Source organism: Babylonia areolata, chromosome 1 (assembly GCF_041734735.1).
Source record: "Babylonia areolata isolate BAREFJ2019XMU chromosome 1, ASM4173473v1, whole genome shotgun sequence".
NCBI lineage: Eukaryota > Metazoa > Mollusca > Gastropoda > Neogastropoda > Buccinidae > Babylonia > Babylonia areolata.
This window is the reverse complement of record NC_134876.1, coordinates 87,546,232-87,561,789: the sequence shown is the minus strand read 5'-3', so window position 1 is coordinate 87,561,789 and position 15,558 is coordinate 87,546,232. Positions and strand designations below refer to the sequence as shown.

General features: G+C 43.2%; 1 protein-coding gene across 1 annotated transcript in view; it reads right to left on the bottom strand.

Moving 5' to 3' along the window:
- Window positions 1-43: 43 nt before the first annotated feature.
- Window positions 44-15,558, bottom strand: part of LOC143293993 (uncharacterized) — a 348,573-nt gene continuing 333,058 nt past the window's right edge. The window contains exons 6-7 of the mRNA XM_076605390.1: window positions 6,031-6,215; window positions 44-3,291 (exon numbers count right to left, since the gene is read on the bottom strand). Of these exons, the coding sequence (XP_076461505.1) occupies window positions 1,526-3,271 (1,746 nt within the window). The 5' untranslated portion in view covers window positions 3,272-3,291; window positions 6,031-6,215 and the 3' untranslated portion in view covers window positions 44-1,525. The remainder of the gene's footprint in view (window positions 3,292-6,030; window positions 6,216-15,558) is intronic.

Sequence of the window (15,558 nt, the reverse complement as noted above, 5' to 3'; positions counted from 1 at the left end):
AAACACACACACACACACACACACACACACACACACACACACACACACACACACACACAAGCACATACACAGAGGCAGGCACGCGTGCGCGCGCGCACACACACACACACTTACACTTTCACTCAAAGTATGCATTCATATATATCTTAGAGATAACAGTCAAACGTCATCAACAGTTACGATCAACAATAACATTTCATCGTTATATAAACATTGGCAATGACTGGTTTTCCATTCAGCTTACAGCATAATTTCATGATATTGATACTTTAGAAGAGAACAGTACAGTATTCTATCCATGTCAATGAAGAATGATCAAACAATAAAAAAACACTGTCTTTTCAAAGCCAGACAGTCAGATTTGAGAGAAGAAACGTGCTATTCTAAGAAGAACTTCATAATATTGTATTAGAATGTGTGAATGTTTGTGGGCATGTGTACATGTGTACAATACACTCAAGCATTCATGTGTAGGATTCCCCAAAGAAACCGCAGGCACTTACTTGATGGCAAAAACTTAAAAGAAAAAAAGACTGCATGAAGTGTAGGTCTGGAGGTTGTGTGAAGTTCTGGGTCCTGTTTATTGCAGAATCCACCTGTCTGTATTGTTACAGATTCACTTTGTACCTGATAAATTTTTTTTTAATCTGATCGTATTGGTCTGAAGGGTAGGATGAAAGAAAATGATTCTGGCTCATCTAACAAAGACAGCAATTCTTCAGAAGGTAGCTGAAAAATCATTCATTAACTCCACATACCTTAACATTACCTGATTTTCCCCATTGCTCTTCAATTCCCATGCTGGGCTTAACATTACAGGATGGAGCCATTTCATTTCTCTGGCCCCTACAGGTTTTGGAGCACCAGGTCTTGATTTGTTGGTGTTTGCTTCTTCTTCTTTGCCTTGGACTGGGTTCTGACGAACGTGTGTAGTCCATGGTTGGGGTCTGCTGAGCTATCTGGGTATGGCTTTGGAGTTCGTGTCCATCTGGTTTGGAACAGACCTTTCATGGAAATATTAGATGGAAATATTCTAAGCCACCTACAAGAAGAACAGTGACGTATGCTTGTACATAATAATTATTTCACATAAACACAACCTGTGTGTTTGGTGGGGATAACAAAAGCGTGTACGTGTGTGTTTGTGTGAGTGTATATTTTTCTTCATTAGTGATGTCGAAAAGACGAAAATGAAACTGCATTAAAAAGCAATGAAAACTTCAAAAGAAATTGTAATTATATTTACAATTATTTAAGTGCAGAGAATCTGTTATCTCTTCCTTAAAAAAAGAGACTTTGAATTCTATTGCCATCATTTTAATGAGCTTTTTCTGATTGTAAATTATAGGGATTTTCAAACTTCCATTCCAGTGAAAGTGAATTTAGCCACCCTGCTCAGGAGCATAGAAAATGAATGAAAATGGACAGAGCCAAACTGTTTCTACCAAGCAATATTACCCTTGCCATTAATGTAACAGAGTCAGAAAACAGCTTCTGCAGTTTCAACGTTTCACACATCCAGATATCACCAAACTGGTACCACCATTGTAACTGAACATAATATCACAGGTAGCAAAAAAACCATGTCCATTTGGATTTTGCCTGATGCGTTTACGTGTGAAGTTTTGCTTTTCCGTCTGTTTTTCTTGCGAGCATCTTGGCGCCTTTTATTTCCCATCTGTTTTTGTCTCCGCTGAACCTGTGGCTCTACTGTGCGGGATTTGATAGAACTACTTGTCGTTGGCTTGCCCAACTTTGGAGGGCGTCGACATTTTCTGTCCAAAATGCCTGTTAGCTTGGGGTCTTTCAAGTTCAACCCTTGTCCTGCATGGGAGCAGGTGCCATATAAGAAGTTCTCTGATCTCATTTGTATTATACGATGAAGTATACAGTCACAAGGTATTGGTGATCCGTATAAGCTAAGGAAACCAAATGTATCATTGGGATAATCAAAAATGAAGCTTAGGTCACTTATTTCTGTCCTTTCTAGCAGGAGTATCACTTTGGATCGAAGTCCGTTGAATGCACCTCTTTCCACAGTACGAATAGGATTGTCAGAGAATGAGATTGTGGCTGCCGTTATTCCTTTCAACCCATCTTTGCAGAGTCTCGTGATGTTATTTTTGTCAAGGAAAAGGTACTGCAGTTTGACAAGATCGCTGATAGGCTCTAGCGGGACTCTTGTCAACTCAGCTTTCCGAATCTTCAAGTCTTTTATGCAGAACCTCTGCCCAGTGAACATAAGCTTGTCAAACGACATAGTCCGGGAACTCACATACAGCTCATTGAGACAATAAGAGCCAACAAATGCGTCAGGTCCAATGCTGGTGAAAAGATTTCCTGTCAGATCCAGAGAGCTGAGATTGGCCAGAGGGCGCAAAGCTTCGGTTGGCACCTCTCTCAAGGAACAGAAGTCCATCACTAATGTTACCAGGGAAGACTGAAGGCCTGCAAACGCTCCATCGTCAACAATATCTATGTCATTTCTGTGCAGTTTCAGCTCACGTAACTGAGTCAAATTTATAAAGCTGCCGTTAGCCAGGTGCTCTATATAGTTGGACGACAGATCCAACGTTTGCAAACTATAAAGACGATTCAGGGCTGGTGGCACTTGCCCAATTAGGTTTGACCCAAGATGCAAGTTCACGATTCCATTCGCACCTTCAAACACATTTTCCGCCAGACTACGTATGTTACAGTTGTACATGTTGAGCTTGGTGAGGGCGACCAGGCCCAGGTCTTTGAACAAACCAGCAGTAACACGAGGAGTGTGGCCATTGCCTTTGTTGTTGAAGCTGAGGCTGAGTTCTTCAAGATGACCACAACCTGACAAGAAGTGCAAGGTCTCGTTGAAGGGAAGATTAATAGCCTGCAAGTCCACAAACACTAACGTGTCCTTCACATTATGCAGAGCATCCGGATCCAGCCTCACGCCTGAATTCCCGTTGATGTGAAGAATTGCCAGTTTGAGGCCTGCCGGAAAGTCCCCTCGAACCACCCTGCTCAGCTCACAGTAATCCATCTTCAACATCACCGATATATTAACCGACACAAGAGAGGACAGGTCGGGGATGCGCGTTAGTCCCTTGTTTGAACACAGTACAGCGTAAGCCCGCCCCACTTTGTCCACGTGATCCTCGCGGCACGTGCAGGGGTCGGGACAGGCCCATCTGGCGCCCTGGGGAGACACCGTCATCGTCCAGATCAACACTGACAGCAAGGGGGACAGAAAGTACAAGTTGAACAGGGGTCGGTGCATCGTGTTTGTCATCCTGTCATGCTCCTTGCCACCTGGAAAAGAAGGGATGACCAGTTAACAGACTTCATCAAAGTGGACAACGTTCTGACAGCAAAACCATGTTGAGTCTGCCAAGTTCGGAATGCTCTGCCAGCATATATACATGTAAGTCTATTTGATTCCCGACCAAAGTGGGTTTTGGTCCTGGATTTATACCTAGGGCAATGATTTTGTCCCCTTATGTATGGTTTGATTTATCTGTTTATGTTTCACAAGCTCCAAATGCATACATTTTAAACTCAGACAGTCAATTGGAGAACAAAATGGAAGAAGGGCCGGGGATAAAAGAGAGGAGGTGGGGGTCCATGGATTTCAGTCATCCAGCCCGAACTGTGGCAATCTTTCTCGCTGCAGTTGGGTACACTATCAAGAAGATAATTATGTGGATGCTAAATAAGAGGGACCAACATGAAACACACCACGCTGACAGATGCTGTCCAAGACATGGTGGGCACGAAAGTGGAAAGCATACGCAGTGAGCATTAACAGCATACTCCTTTTCAGCGGCAGCTACGAGCGTTTGTACACCCGCCAACATTAATTTTTTCCAATTATACCGTCGACACCAGCATTCCTTGACAGCTGATCTTCAGGCCACCCGAAAAAAGGTCAAGCAGAGATATATGAACCGTAAAACAGAACTGTGCGATACGAACCTGATGTGTTGCGCGTTTGCATGAAATGTAAATGGAAAAGTTCCCGCTTGGTTAGATAAAACCGTCCACCGTGGGTTGCGAGGTGAATGTCAACTGGCAAAAATACACTGGCATAGCAGTGAAGCATTCCGATTTAGATGGACACAAGAGAGGCAAGGCCTTCAAGACTTAAGTGTCATACCCACTTAATCTAAGATAGGAATCGTGAAAAACACAAACCGATAGGCCTGCTGCATGCAAAGCTGATCTGGCAAAAAAGACACGCACACTGACAGGACTTTTCTTTCTTTTTTTTCTTTTTTTTTAAAGCAATATATTTACAAAACAATGTTCTGACGAAATGTTTAATGGAAACTGGATGAAAAATCCAAATTCACTCATGCTTTAAAATTTCCACACATCGTGTTGTGACCTCGACCTTTGATCTTATCTCTGTGCAGAGGTTTTGTTCTCACCATGATCGATCATTGTACCAAAATTGACGAAGATTATGCAGATGACTAACTCTCTCTCTCTCTTGCACATTTGTATTTGTATTTCTTTTTATCACAACAGATTTCTCTGTGTGAAATTCGGGCTGCTCTCCCCAGGGAGAGCGCGTCGCTACACTACAGCGCCACCCTTTTTTTTTTTGTATTTTTTTCCTGCATGCAGTTTTATTTGTTTTTCCTAACGATGTGGATTTTTCTAAAGAATTTTGCCAGGAATAACCCTTTTGTTGCCGTGGGTTCTTTTACGTGCGCTAAGTGCGTGCTGCACACGGGACCTCGGTTTATCGTCAAATCCGAATGACTAGCGTCCAGACCACCACTCAAGGTCTAGTGGAGGGGGAGAAAATATCCGGGCGGCTGAACCGTGATTCGAACCAGCGCGCTCAGATTTTCTCGCTTCCTAGGCGGACGCGTTACCTTTAAGCCATCACTCTACATGAAAACCCTTCCTATCAATACCATATTGTGAACTTGACGCTTTACGTCTGATTTTGAATTCCTTTCGGGGTCATGCTGTATCCATGCCATGCCAGAAACCAAACTAATTAGATGTAAGATACGGACTCAATCAAACTTTATTCTGTGTTGCCAAATTATGATCTCAACCTCTCTCCTTGCTTGTTATACCATGAAGGGGATGACTTCAAATGTCTTATTCTATACATACCATCCTACCAAATTAGGTTCCTATGTTACAAGTAATGGCCGATCAAATACCAATGTCATAGTTACCACACACACACACACACACACACACACACACACACACCATGCTATTGCATATACGCACTTTGCTTACAACGTGAGTCAATAAATGCACAAACAGGTCGGGGTGTAAACAGTGAGCATCCTGAAAATCCCCTATCAAGATGTGTCCCATTCTCTTTGAGTCGCTCAAACAAAGGGGCAAAGTAATGTAGCCTAAACTTTGTCCTAGGTGCGATGACTACAGTGATTTTGACCCCCCCCCCCCACCCCCGTCCCCCCCCCCCCCCCCCCACAAAGTGGGGTTAGGATTACATTGAATCCATAACTACAACAAAATGTTGAGGTATGATTGAGCTACACGAAAATTAACTAATTTAATTATTTCATGTCGCTATAAGTGTTTGCTCATTTCGCAAGCATTCCAAATCATTTTTCCAGCCAGGAAAATTACAATTGTGTGCTCTGTGTACGCGTCGAAGGCACATAGATACCGGTGTGTGTGTGTGTGTGTGTGTGTGTGCGTGTGTGTGTGTGTGTGTGTGTGTTGTGAACAGTCGTAAAAATAGTGGATGTGACAGAAGTAATAGTAGTTATAGTCGTCGTATTTGAAGTAGTTTCACGTAACATCTGTTCCCACATGTGATATTCAACGGTGTGAGCGAGGGAGGGAGGGAGAGAGAGAGTCGAAAAGGTATGAAACGAAACTACATTGAAAAATAGTAAAGGAATAAACCAAATAATGCATATCTACACCTGGACCTCCGGACAAAGAAATGGAAGGTGTATATATACATATATATATATATATATATATGTGTGTGTCTGTGTGTGTGTGTGTATAACAACAGCGACAAAACTCTACCTGAAAGTAATTCACCTGTTTTGCTGCGACAGGTTTGCTGACATTAACACGAAGTAGCGAGGAATCCGATGCTGAAGTTTTGCCTTGAGTAAATACAGTAGTACTTCTCTAAGACACTGCTCGTGAAGTGACTGGTGCTGGCCGCAAGATGAAAACTCCACTCTGGATGTTGGGTAAAGCCGGCTTCCTCGGAGACTAAACTGTAACACAATAAAATAAGAACACTAGAAACAGATATGTGGAAATATTAACTTTTGAAATAAAAAAAAAAGATGAAGCATTCATCTTTAAACAATTTGATATAAATATTCTAAAAAGTCCATCAACACCGGAATTTCGCATATACAAGCAATACAGAATTCAGGGCTATATCTACACCCCCACCCCCACCACCTCCCCTCAAGACGGAATGAGTAGTGTTGACAAGAAGATGTGAACGTTCACTCCGTCAGTCACACTGAAGAGCGGAGGGGAAGAAATGTGGATATTGCCGAATTCAGTGCAAAAGTGGTGTATTGACTTAGCGCCACTTCGAAGGTTCTCTCCCTTCTTACTTGCCTTCTGTACTGACATTTACACCCCTGGGGAAAACCTACTTGCAGTCCCCGAAGTCTCTTCAAAGATATTTGGTCAAAGACCCTTTCAGTATCAATCACCTGTTTGGAAATCTCTTCCTTTGGATCTCCGTCACTCACCAACTCTGTCTTCTTCCTAAACAACAACTACAAAGAAACAGACAGACAAAACCAAACAAAACCACCTGTTCCAATATGTGTTGTTTCAGGTGAGGCGCTTAGACCCCGTTATATGACAAGTTTGCACCATATAAGTACTGTATGTCATTATGATCTATCAACTCTTTGCACGCAAACATGCTACGCGGCTGACCATGTATATCCATAAATGCAGATAAAATAGTATAAGCAGAATCACATCACATCACATCACACATACACATACGCGCGCGCGCGAGAGAGAGAGAGAGAGAGAGAGAGCTCTCCACAGACAAACCAAAAATACATTGAATATACTGCGCACAACGAGCTGATGTCAAACAGGAATCTGACAAACTGTATAATATCAGTTTCAAATAGCTATGGATACGTATCGTAATCAAGATTTTGAAACAGATGATTTGGGATACATACGATACCTATTGCACAATCGTCTGCCGATAAATGGAAAATGTCAACGTTTTTGGCGGGTAAATATTAAAAATCACTATTTTTAATATTAACCGCCCCCCACTTCCTCCATCTTCATTTAAGAGCTTATCAACTTCTGCAAAAGACCAAGATCAGCTTGCTTTGAGTGAATGCTGGAAACCCTCTGAAATGCCAACGGATCAATTCCTTCACAACAGGCTCTCCCCCACTCCACTCTACCACAACCCGTTTTTCGTTAGTATAATCTTCTAAGTGACACTCCTTTTGAGCGAAGACATTAATAACAAACACGACATTCTACTGTTTCCGTATTGACTCCACAACCCTGAATTAGAACGGAGGAAGGGAAAGAAAGGGGCAGTGTCCACATTTCTTCCCCTGCGCTCTTTCCATTCAACTTCGTTCCAAAGACAGAAAAATCTTAAATTTGTTTAAATAACATTGTAATATATACTCTACATTTCTTCCCCCGTCAAGACAGACGTGAAGAAGGCCTGTCAAAGAGTGGAAAGGAAGAAATGTAGAGTATTTATTGCAATATTATTAACCGATTTACTGGTTTTTCCGTCTGATAAACAGAGAAAATTACTGGGGAAGAAAATATAAATGTGGATATTGCCAAGAAAGGAAAACCATTTGTCCCTCCTTTAGAAGAAACGGACACGGAAGAACTGACAAAGTCCAACTCGCAAACATGTACCGTGGCCCATCGTATAGCGCATTCCAAGGAAACTAGAAGATGCCAACCCCGTCCTTGCACGAAGGGAAGTGTTTCTTCTCTCGTCACCAGACCTTGAATGGGACGTGGTCAGGCGACTGGTCTTTTCATTGCAGCTAACTGGCCGAGGTCCTGTTTGTAGCATGCACTCGGCGCTTAGAAAAGGACCAACGGCAACATAAAAATCCGGGCTTTTTATCTAATTTTTTTTTCCACGCTGCTTTAAGAGATCCATTTCCCGTCAAACATTCAGGAGAAGTTTGTAACAGAGTTTTTCAGCGTGACGGCACGATCGATTCGTGACCACAAAGCGACATGTTGTCAGCCATATCACAGCCCACGCAGAGTACAGTCGCGGCGAGTATGCCAAAATCTGAGATCGACGCATACCGTCTGAGTGACATTGCAACATCTGGCAATCATTCCGATTTTAAATTGGTTGCGTAAAACAAAATCTTCGAAAGTATCCTTCGTGCTGGCGCCTTTCTGTGTCATTCTGTCATGAGTTGCAGCCTTTCTTGAAATCTCAATGGTGAAATGTATTTTTCGTCTTTGCCTCAGCAATACATCCATAACAGTCGGCGCCAATCGTATACAGCTTCCTCCTTTTTGTGTGTAAGTATCAGTATTTCTGTTGGGAACATGTTACTTTGTTTTATCATTCCAAAGAGAGATCATCACAGCTATCTAAACAAGAGATCAAGGCCTTCAAGACTCACATGACAGGCAGGCAGGCAGACAGTCAAACAGACAGACAGACAGACAGAGACTGAAAGATGGGAGAAAGAAAGTAAGGTGAACAGGGATGTCAAAATTGAACCACCGAAAACGAACCCAAAAATTTGCACTTTAAATCAAGCTAATTGCACGATATAAAAAACCCCTCGCTCAGACAGTAGGATTTCTACCCGACACCCTCCACAACGTTTCCACATTATACCATGCTCAGTAAGCAGTCCCTTCTGGCCAAATAACGGGATTCCACAAATACATATGGCTTCCACGTTGGGATGAAATGCGAGCACTGGCCACCATTAGCCTTCTCTTATGTGGATAAAAAAAAAAGACGTAGATATGCATTAACGTGATGAAGAATTAAAAACAAAATCACACACACAACACACACAGCACGTCAAGGTAAAGAAATACTGTAAAACAATGAAAAAAAGAAAGGAAACTGAAAAGACAAAGACCGTGAATAATTTATATATAAAAAAAGAAGATGTATGGAACAAAGAAGCCAAAGAAGATAGCAAAATTATTACCACCACTGTTCCCCACAGAGCTCAGACTGTCTATTTTCATTCCCGGACCCAAACTGAGCAAAAGATCAGGGATGCAAACAGCAGGCAGGAAGACCGTGCAATGGGCATCACTTTCCTCAGGTGAACCAGGGGAACGGGAGGGGCAGTGGGTGGGAAGAAAGAAGAACGCCCAGAGTGGGGGAGAGGAGTGCAGGGGTTTGTGGAAGGGAAGGGAGGAAAAGAAGAGGGATGGGTCGATGTTAAGAGTGGTAGCGGTCATTGACGTACTGGTCAAAGCAATCAGCTTAGAGAGTAGGCCAACAGAAGTACATCACCTCCGACTCCGACATCCATTGTCACTCCCAGGCACCACCGAACAAAGATCAAAAGAGCCTGTGTCGTATAGAATATTGTCGCCGTGAAATAGTGTCGCCGCGACACTATCTCACGTCAGCGACAGTATTCATGGTGAAACAGTATCGCAGCGACACTTTTTCACGGCGACAATACCTTATACGACATCGGCTAGAAGATCGTGCAGATGACATTATGATTTTCCTTGGCTGAACGGATGCGCGCGCGCGCGCGTGTGTATGTGTGTGTGTGCGTGTGTGTGTGCGCGTGCGTGCGTGCGTGCGTGCGTGCGTGTGTGTGTGTGTGTGTGTGTGTGTGTGTTGCCATGGCCCAACCCAAATCAAAGTTTGTGAACTGTTATCTAATCCACAGTCAAAATAACTGCTTGAAGTTTTGTTCATGCACCCTCTGGGAAACGAACACTTCAATACATGGACACACATACAGACATGCACACACGCACATGCGCGAAGCAAATGAGAGAGAGAGAGAGAGCGAGACACAGAGAGAGAGAGGTCAAGGCAAATGGTTTCTTGTGTTCCGGCCATGGGCATACATACACAGGGATAGTGGGGAGGGTCGTAGAATAGTACACGTTTCAAAATAAGTATGTGATAACATCATTTCAAATGCATTGATTACATTTACTTTTTTTTTTCTCTTCTACATTTCACCACTTTCCAAATAGTTCAAGCAAATTGTGTGTCATACATTCTGAACTGCTGCTAGCATTGATGTTCGAGGTTCACTGAAAATACAATAAACACATGTCTTGATATTAGTTACTTAATTTACGTTAATTTGTTGTCTCCTTTTTACACACACACACACACACACACACACACACACACACACACACACACACACAGAGAGAGAGAGAGAGAGAGAGAGAGTTTATTCGTCTATCTGTCTGTGTATCTGTGTAGACGAACAAAAGGGCAAATATCAATGTCGTTATTACCAATATGCGCGGATCCAAAAAAAGAAGAAAAAAAAGAAAAAGAAAAAAAGAAGAAAAAAAGAAAAAGAAAAAGACACAAGCTGTATATTCTTTAGAAAAAGGATGTTAGGTTTAAGACCTTCCCACAAGTTTATACACGCCGAGAGATGGCTGAGCATGGATATTGATCTAAAACAACAACAACAACAACACAAACAAACAAACAAACAAAACAACCAAGATCAAATGAGTAGAAAAATAAATGGCACGGTAACCCGTGATAAAGGTTCCAAAAAAATTATTGTGCCATCAAATTCCTCTTGGAACAAACGCATGGCTTCAACTTAACTGCCTCCCTGTCTATCGATGTCAACGCCACATTGTAGGAATCACTGGAAAAATCTTTCTATGTGGCATGATACGAAACGAGGGGAAAAAGAAAATCATGTTTTCTTTCCCCCTGTGACAACTGATCTGTGGTTAGGCCAATAGTCCAACAGACTTTGCTTTTCTTATTGCTTAATGCCCAGCAGACCCCACAGAAGGTATCAGGGCTCAGTCTGACAGACTGACACACACACACACACACACACACACACGGTGGACACACGAACCGACGTATGCAAATCAGACCGTTTTACATAGTGAGTAGACACGTTCCTACACTTAAATGCTCTCATCCGTCATTCTATTGTTTTCTAACCCCAATCATGTCTATCTCAGCCCTCTATCTGTCTGTCTCTGTCTTTCTCCCTCCCTACCCCCCCCCCCCACACCCCCACAATCCCCCCCCCCACCCGCCTTCTCTCTCTCTCCCCATCTCATCGCTGAGAAAATTGGGTTTTCAGGAACGAAAATATCCCCAGACTATGTGCTCACCTTCAAGACAGGCAAAGTCCGCGTGCTTCCAGGCAGGAATTAACCTTGTCTCTCCTGATCAAAATGTAATCAAGCTGCCCGGACAGGTCAGACAGGCCGGGAAAGTTTAGGGACATGTCTCTCACAATTTGCCGGCGCGGCACTCATGCCATTGACGCTGTGAGCTACTATACCTGTATCACCGGTTTGGTGAGTTTTTTTTCTTCAGATATGTGACACCCTTTCAAAGTCAGATTTTGGGGGTAGTCTGAGATTTTAACATACAGGGTGTTTTGAGCACGATGAATCTGCCGGCCTTGTGTGTAGATATACATGCACACGTAGCATTTAGTCTTCCAGTTGGCTTGGGGGATGTTTCGAAGTCAAACCACGAGGCGGTTTTCTTTGTTGGGCATTTGAACAATGAACGAGACAGTGCCGGCAGTTTGCTCACTTTTCTTTCTGGTTTCATAATCTGCGTGGAGAGAAAAGCAAGTGAGATGGGTTTTTGTTTGTTTGTTGTAAATTCGCTTACTTCGTTGTTAGCAAGGGTTGTGTGTGTGTGTGTGTGTGTGTGTGTGTGTGAAAGAGAGAGAGAGAGAGAGAGAGAGAGAGAGAGAGTCTACTGAGAAGGAATCTCTTTAACTTATAAAAGGATCACAGGACGCTACGAAGACAGCACCACAAAAGCAAGTGACACATAGTCAACGCAAATCATTCCGCCGTCGATCGATCTATAGTCATACACTTTTCCTCTATTTTGTGTCATGACCGAGAATTATATAGTTTGTTTGTTCTCTCTCTGTCTCTCTCTCTGTCTCTGTCTCGCTCTCTCTCTCTGGCGTGTCATGACCGAGAATTATATAGTTTGTTTGTTCTCTCTCTGTCTCTCTCTCTGTCTCTGTCTCGCTCTCTCTCTCTGGCGTGTCATGACCGAGAATTATATAGTTTGTTTGTTCTCTCTCTGTCTCTCTCTCTCTCTCTGTCTCTCTCTCTCTCTGGCATTTAAGAGCTTAGAACTATCGCCAGCCATTTTTTTCGCTCCCCGTTTCTTCACCACAGCGAGGGGACGCGCGTTACCAAGTAGGTTTCAGTCTGCCTGTGGTGACCAGGTTGTTCACCCCACAGCACACAGATTCCAGAGGGTGGTGCCACTTAGAAACATGCCTGAAGGAATTTCATGGAGCGGCGGCGATCTCATTGGGGCTGTCAGCTAAAACCATGATTGGAGGAGTGTATGGGGTGTGTGTCTTGTAGGGGGGCAGCTGTCTTGGTTATCTTAACGAGATACTTCCCCGTGTCGACAAGTATATACATCTCTTTCCCTCTTTCAATGAAAGGTAACGACATGAAAATCTTGTGACGGATCTGCTGACAAGTTTTGCGCAAAGAAATTGTTCACATCGATTTACCTTCTTCTTTTTTCACATTTTTGGAGGAATCAGAGAATGACAGTACATGTGTGTACCATAAAATACGCGCTCGTGCGCATACACACAGACACACACACAGACACACACACAGACACACACACACACACACACACACACACACACATATATATATATATATATATATATATATATAGAGAGAGAGAGAGAGAGAGAGAGAGAGAGAGAGAGAGAGCATACGAACCCATGCACATACGCACGCATGCAGGTATACGCAGAGAGAGAGAGAGAGAGAGAGAGAGAGAGAGAGAGAGAGAGAGAGAGAGAGAGAGACAGAGATAAACAGACAGACAGGCAGACAGACAGCCAGGTAGATTTTGACATTGTTGCTCTTAGTCCAGCCGACCGCACAGGGTCATATCAGGACTGCCCAACTAAATAGAAAATTCAACCACTTCAAAACACAAACCCCGTCAGATCTGAAAAAAAAAGCAAAACAATGTTATCTATCTTACCCATTAAGCACCACAGAGGCCAGCAAGAATATACGTTGTGCTGAGGACGTCAGCAAGGTGTATCATCCACCGGATTACAAAACCACCGCGAAGAAACGATAAATCTATTTTCGGAAAAAAGGGATCACAAACACGTATCGAAGACGGCCTAAAAACACAACAAACAAACGAACAAACAACCCCCCCCCAAAAAAAAAAAAAAAAAAAAAAAAAAAAAAACATCCCCCAACCCCCCCCCCCAAAAAAAACACCAAAAAAACGGACTGTGACAGCAGACCAGTCAAAGCAAATCATCCCGCCATCGATTTTTAAGTCACATTCACAGTTTTCAGAACTCTTTGCCAATGTCTTTCTGACTCAGTTTTCAGTTTCAGTTTCAGTTGCTCAAGGAGGCGTCACTGCGCTCGGACAAACCATATACGCTACACCACATCTGCCAAGCAGATGCCACTGACTCGCTGGACTGTAATGCTTTCTCGCGCTTTCGGAATTCCGACAGTCTGCATATGCTCCGGTAAAAATTCAGTTTGTGGTGAATCAAAAGAATACCAAATCCCATTAGAAGTGTCTGAAGGATTCCCCGTAAAGTGAAGCTGTCGCCCGTTCGTTTGTGGGGCTGTCTGCTTTGCAGTCGGGTAATTCAACAATGGATACGCCCTGCTTCGGCTGTTTGTATCTGGCGTTCGACACAGGTTTTGCATTCGCTTGATAAAAATAAAATGAAATGAAATAAAATAATTTAAAATAAGAAGAAGAAATGAAAGGGGGGAAGGGAGGTAGGTAGGGTCTTTCCGCAGCCACATACCCCCACCACACCAGAAAAAAAGTTTCAGCATCAAGCGCTGTATCAAAACTGAAGCAATGATCATAGGAACTAAACAAAAACTCTCTTACATCACAATTGACACAATCAAACTTGGCAGTACATCCATCCCTCTTTCCAGTTGTCAGGAACCTCGGCGTTGTCCTTGACAACACACTGTCCATGCAAAAATCTATGTCAGACATGTCAATCGTGCTACAGTAAATTGCGACGCATCAGTTCCATCCGGAAATATCTGTCCATTGACGCAACATCTACACTTGTCGTTTCTCTCATTCTCTCTCGCCTTTACTGTAACTCTCTATTGTCCGGTTTGCCTGCTTCATCCATTCAGTCCCTTCAGCGCATACAAAATTCTGCTGCCCGACTCGTCCTCAGAAAGAAAAGATCTGAGCACATCACTCCTCTTTTGCAACATCTCCACTGGCTCCCTGTCTCACACAGAATAAAGTACAAGATCAGCACTCTAAGTTATAAACGTATTCACAAATCTGCCCTTTCCATCTCTGTGGCTGACTTCACCTCTACACTCCATCTCGCTCACTACGATCGGCTTCGGATGCACTTTATTTGCGCACACTCATATTCAAACACTCGACTGTTGGCCGTCGTTCTTTCTCTGTCTCTGGACCTTGCAATTGGAATGAACTTCCTCTTTCGTTTCGTCAAGTCTCCACACTCAGCTCTTTCAAGTCTGGCCTAAAAACCCACCTCTTCCCAAAACAGTCTCCCTTCCCTGTCTCTTCCTTGTCTCCAGTTTCTCCAGTTTTAGAGTTATGCAAGCGTGTGAATGACTGGTGCGAAAGCGCTTTGATTTATCTCTGCACAAGATTCAGCGCTATATAAATACCATTATTATTATTATTATTACTATTATTAATATTACTGTTTCGTTTTGTGAAACGAAAGAAAAGGAAAAGGAAGGAGGGAGAGAGACATCGACGAAACGACCAATGATGACGACAATGATTATGGATACGTACTTACATACGTAGCGCCTATCCTCGGTCAAGCTCTAAGCGCTTTACGAGTCATTTTGCACATGTTGCCAACCTTGGTACAGCCGGCTGAGAGCTGTCTTTGGGAGCTCATCATTAGTTTCCCGTGTCATCTAGTCAGATTTCACACACACACACACACACACACACACACACACACACACACACACACACACACACACAGAAAACACAAGATTTTACTTGTGTGACCGTTTATTTTTCTTCTTTTCTTTACCCCGCCATTTAGGCAGCCACACTTCATTTTCGGGGAGGGTGCGTGCATGCTCGGTATGTTCTCGTTTCCATAACCCACCGAACGCTGACATGGATTACATGTAAGCGTCTGTGATCCACTAGCAGGTCTGCATATTATGTTGACCTGGGACTGGGAAAAATCTCAACCCTTAACCCAGCATTTGCTTCGAAACCGGGAATCCAACTCAGGAAACTCAGGCGAGAATCCAGCCCTCTAACCATTCGACAACATTACTGTCTGGAAAGACCAGCAATCTTATTTTCCGTTCCCACTATAGGTA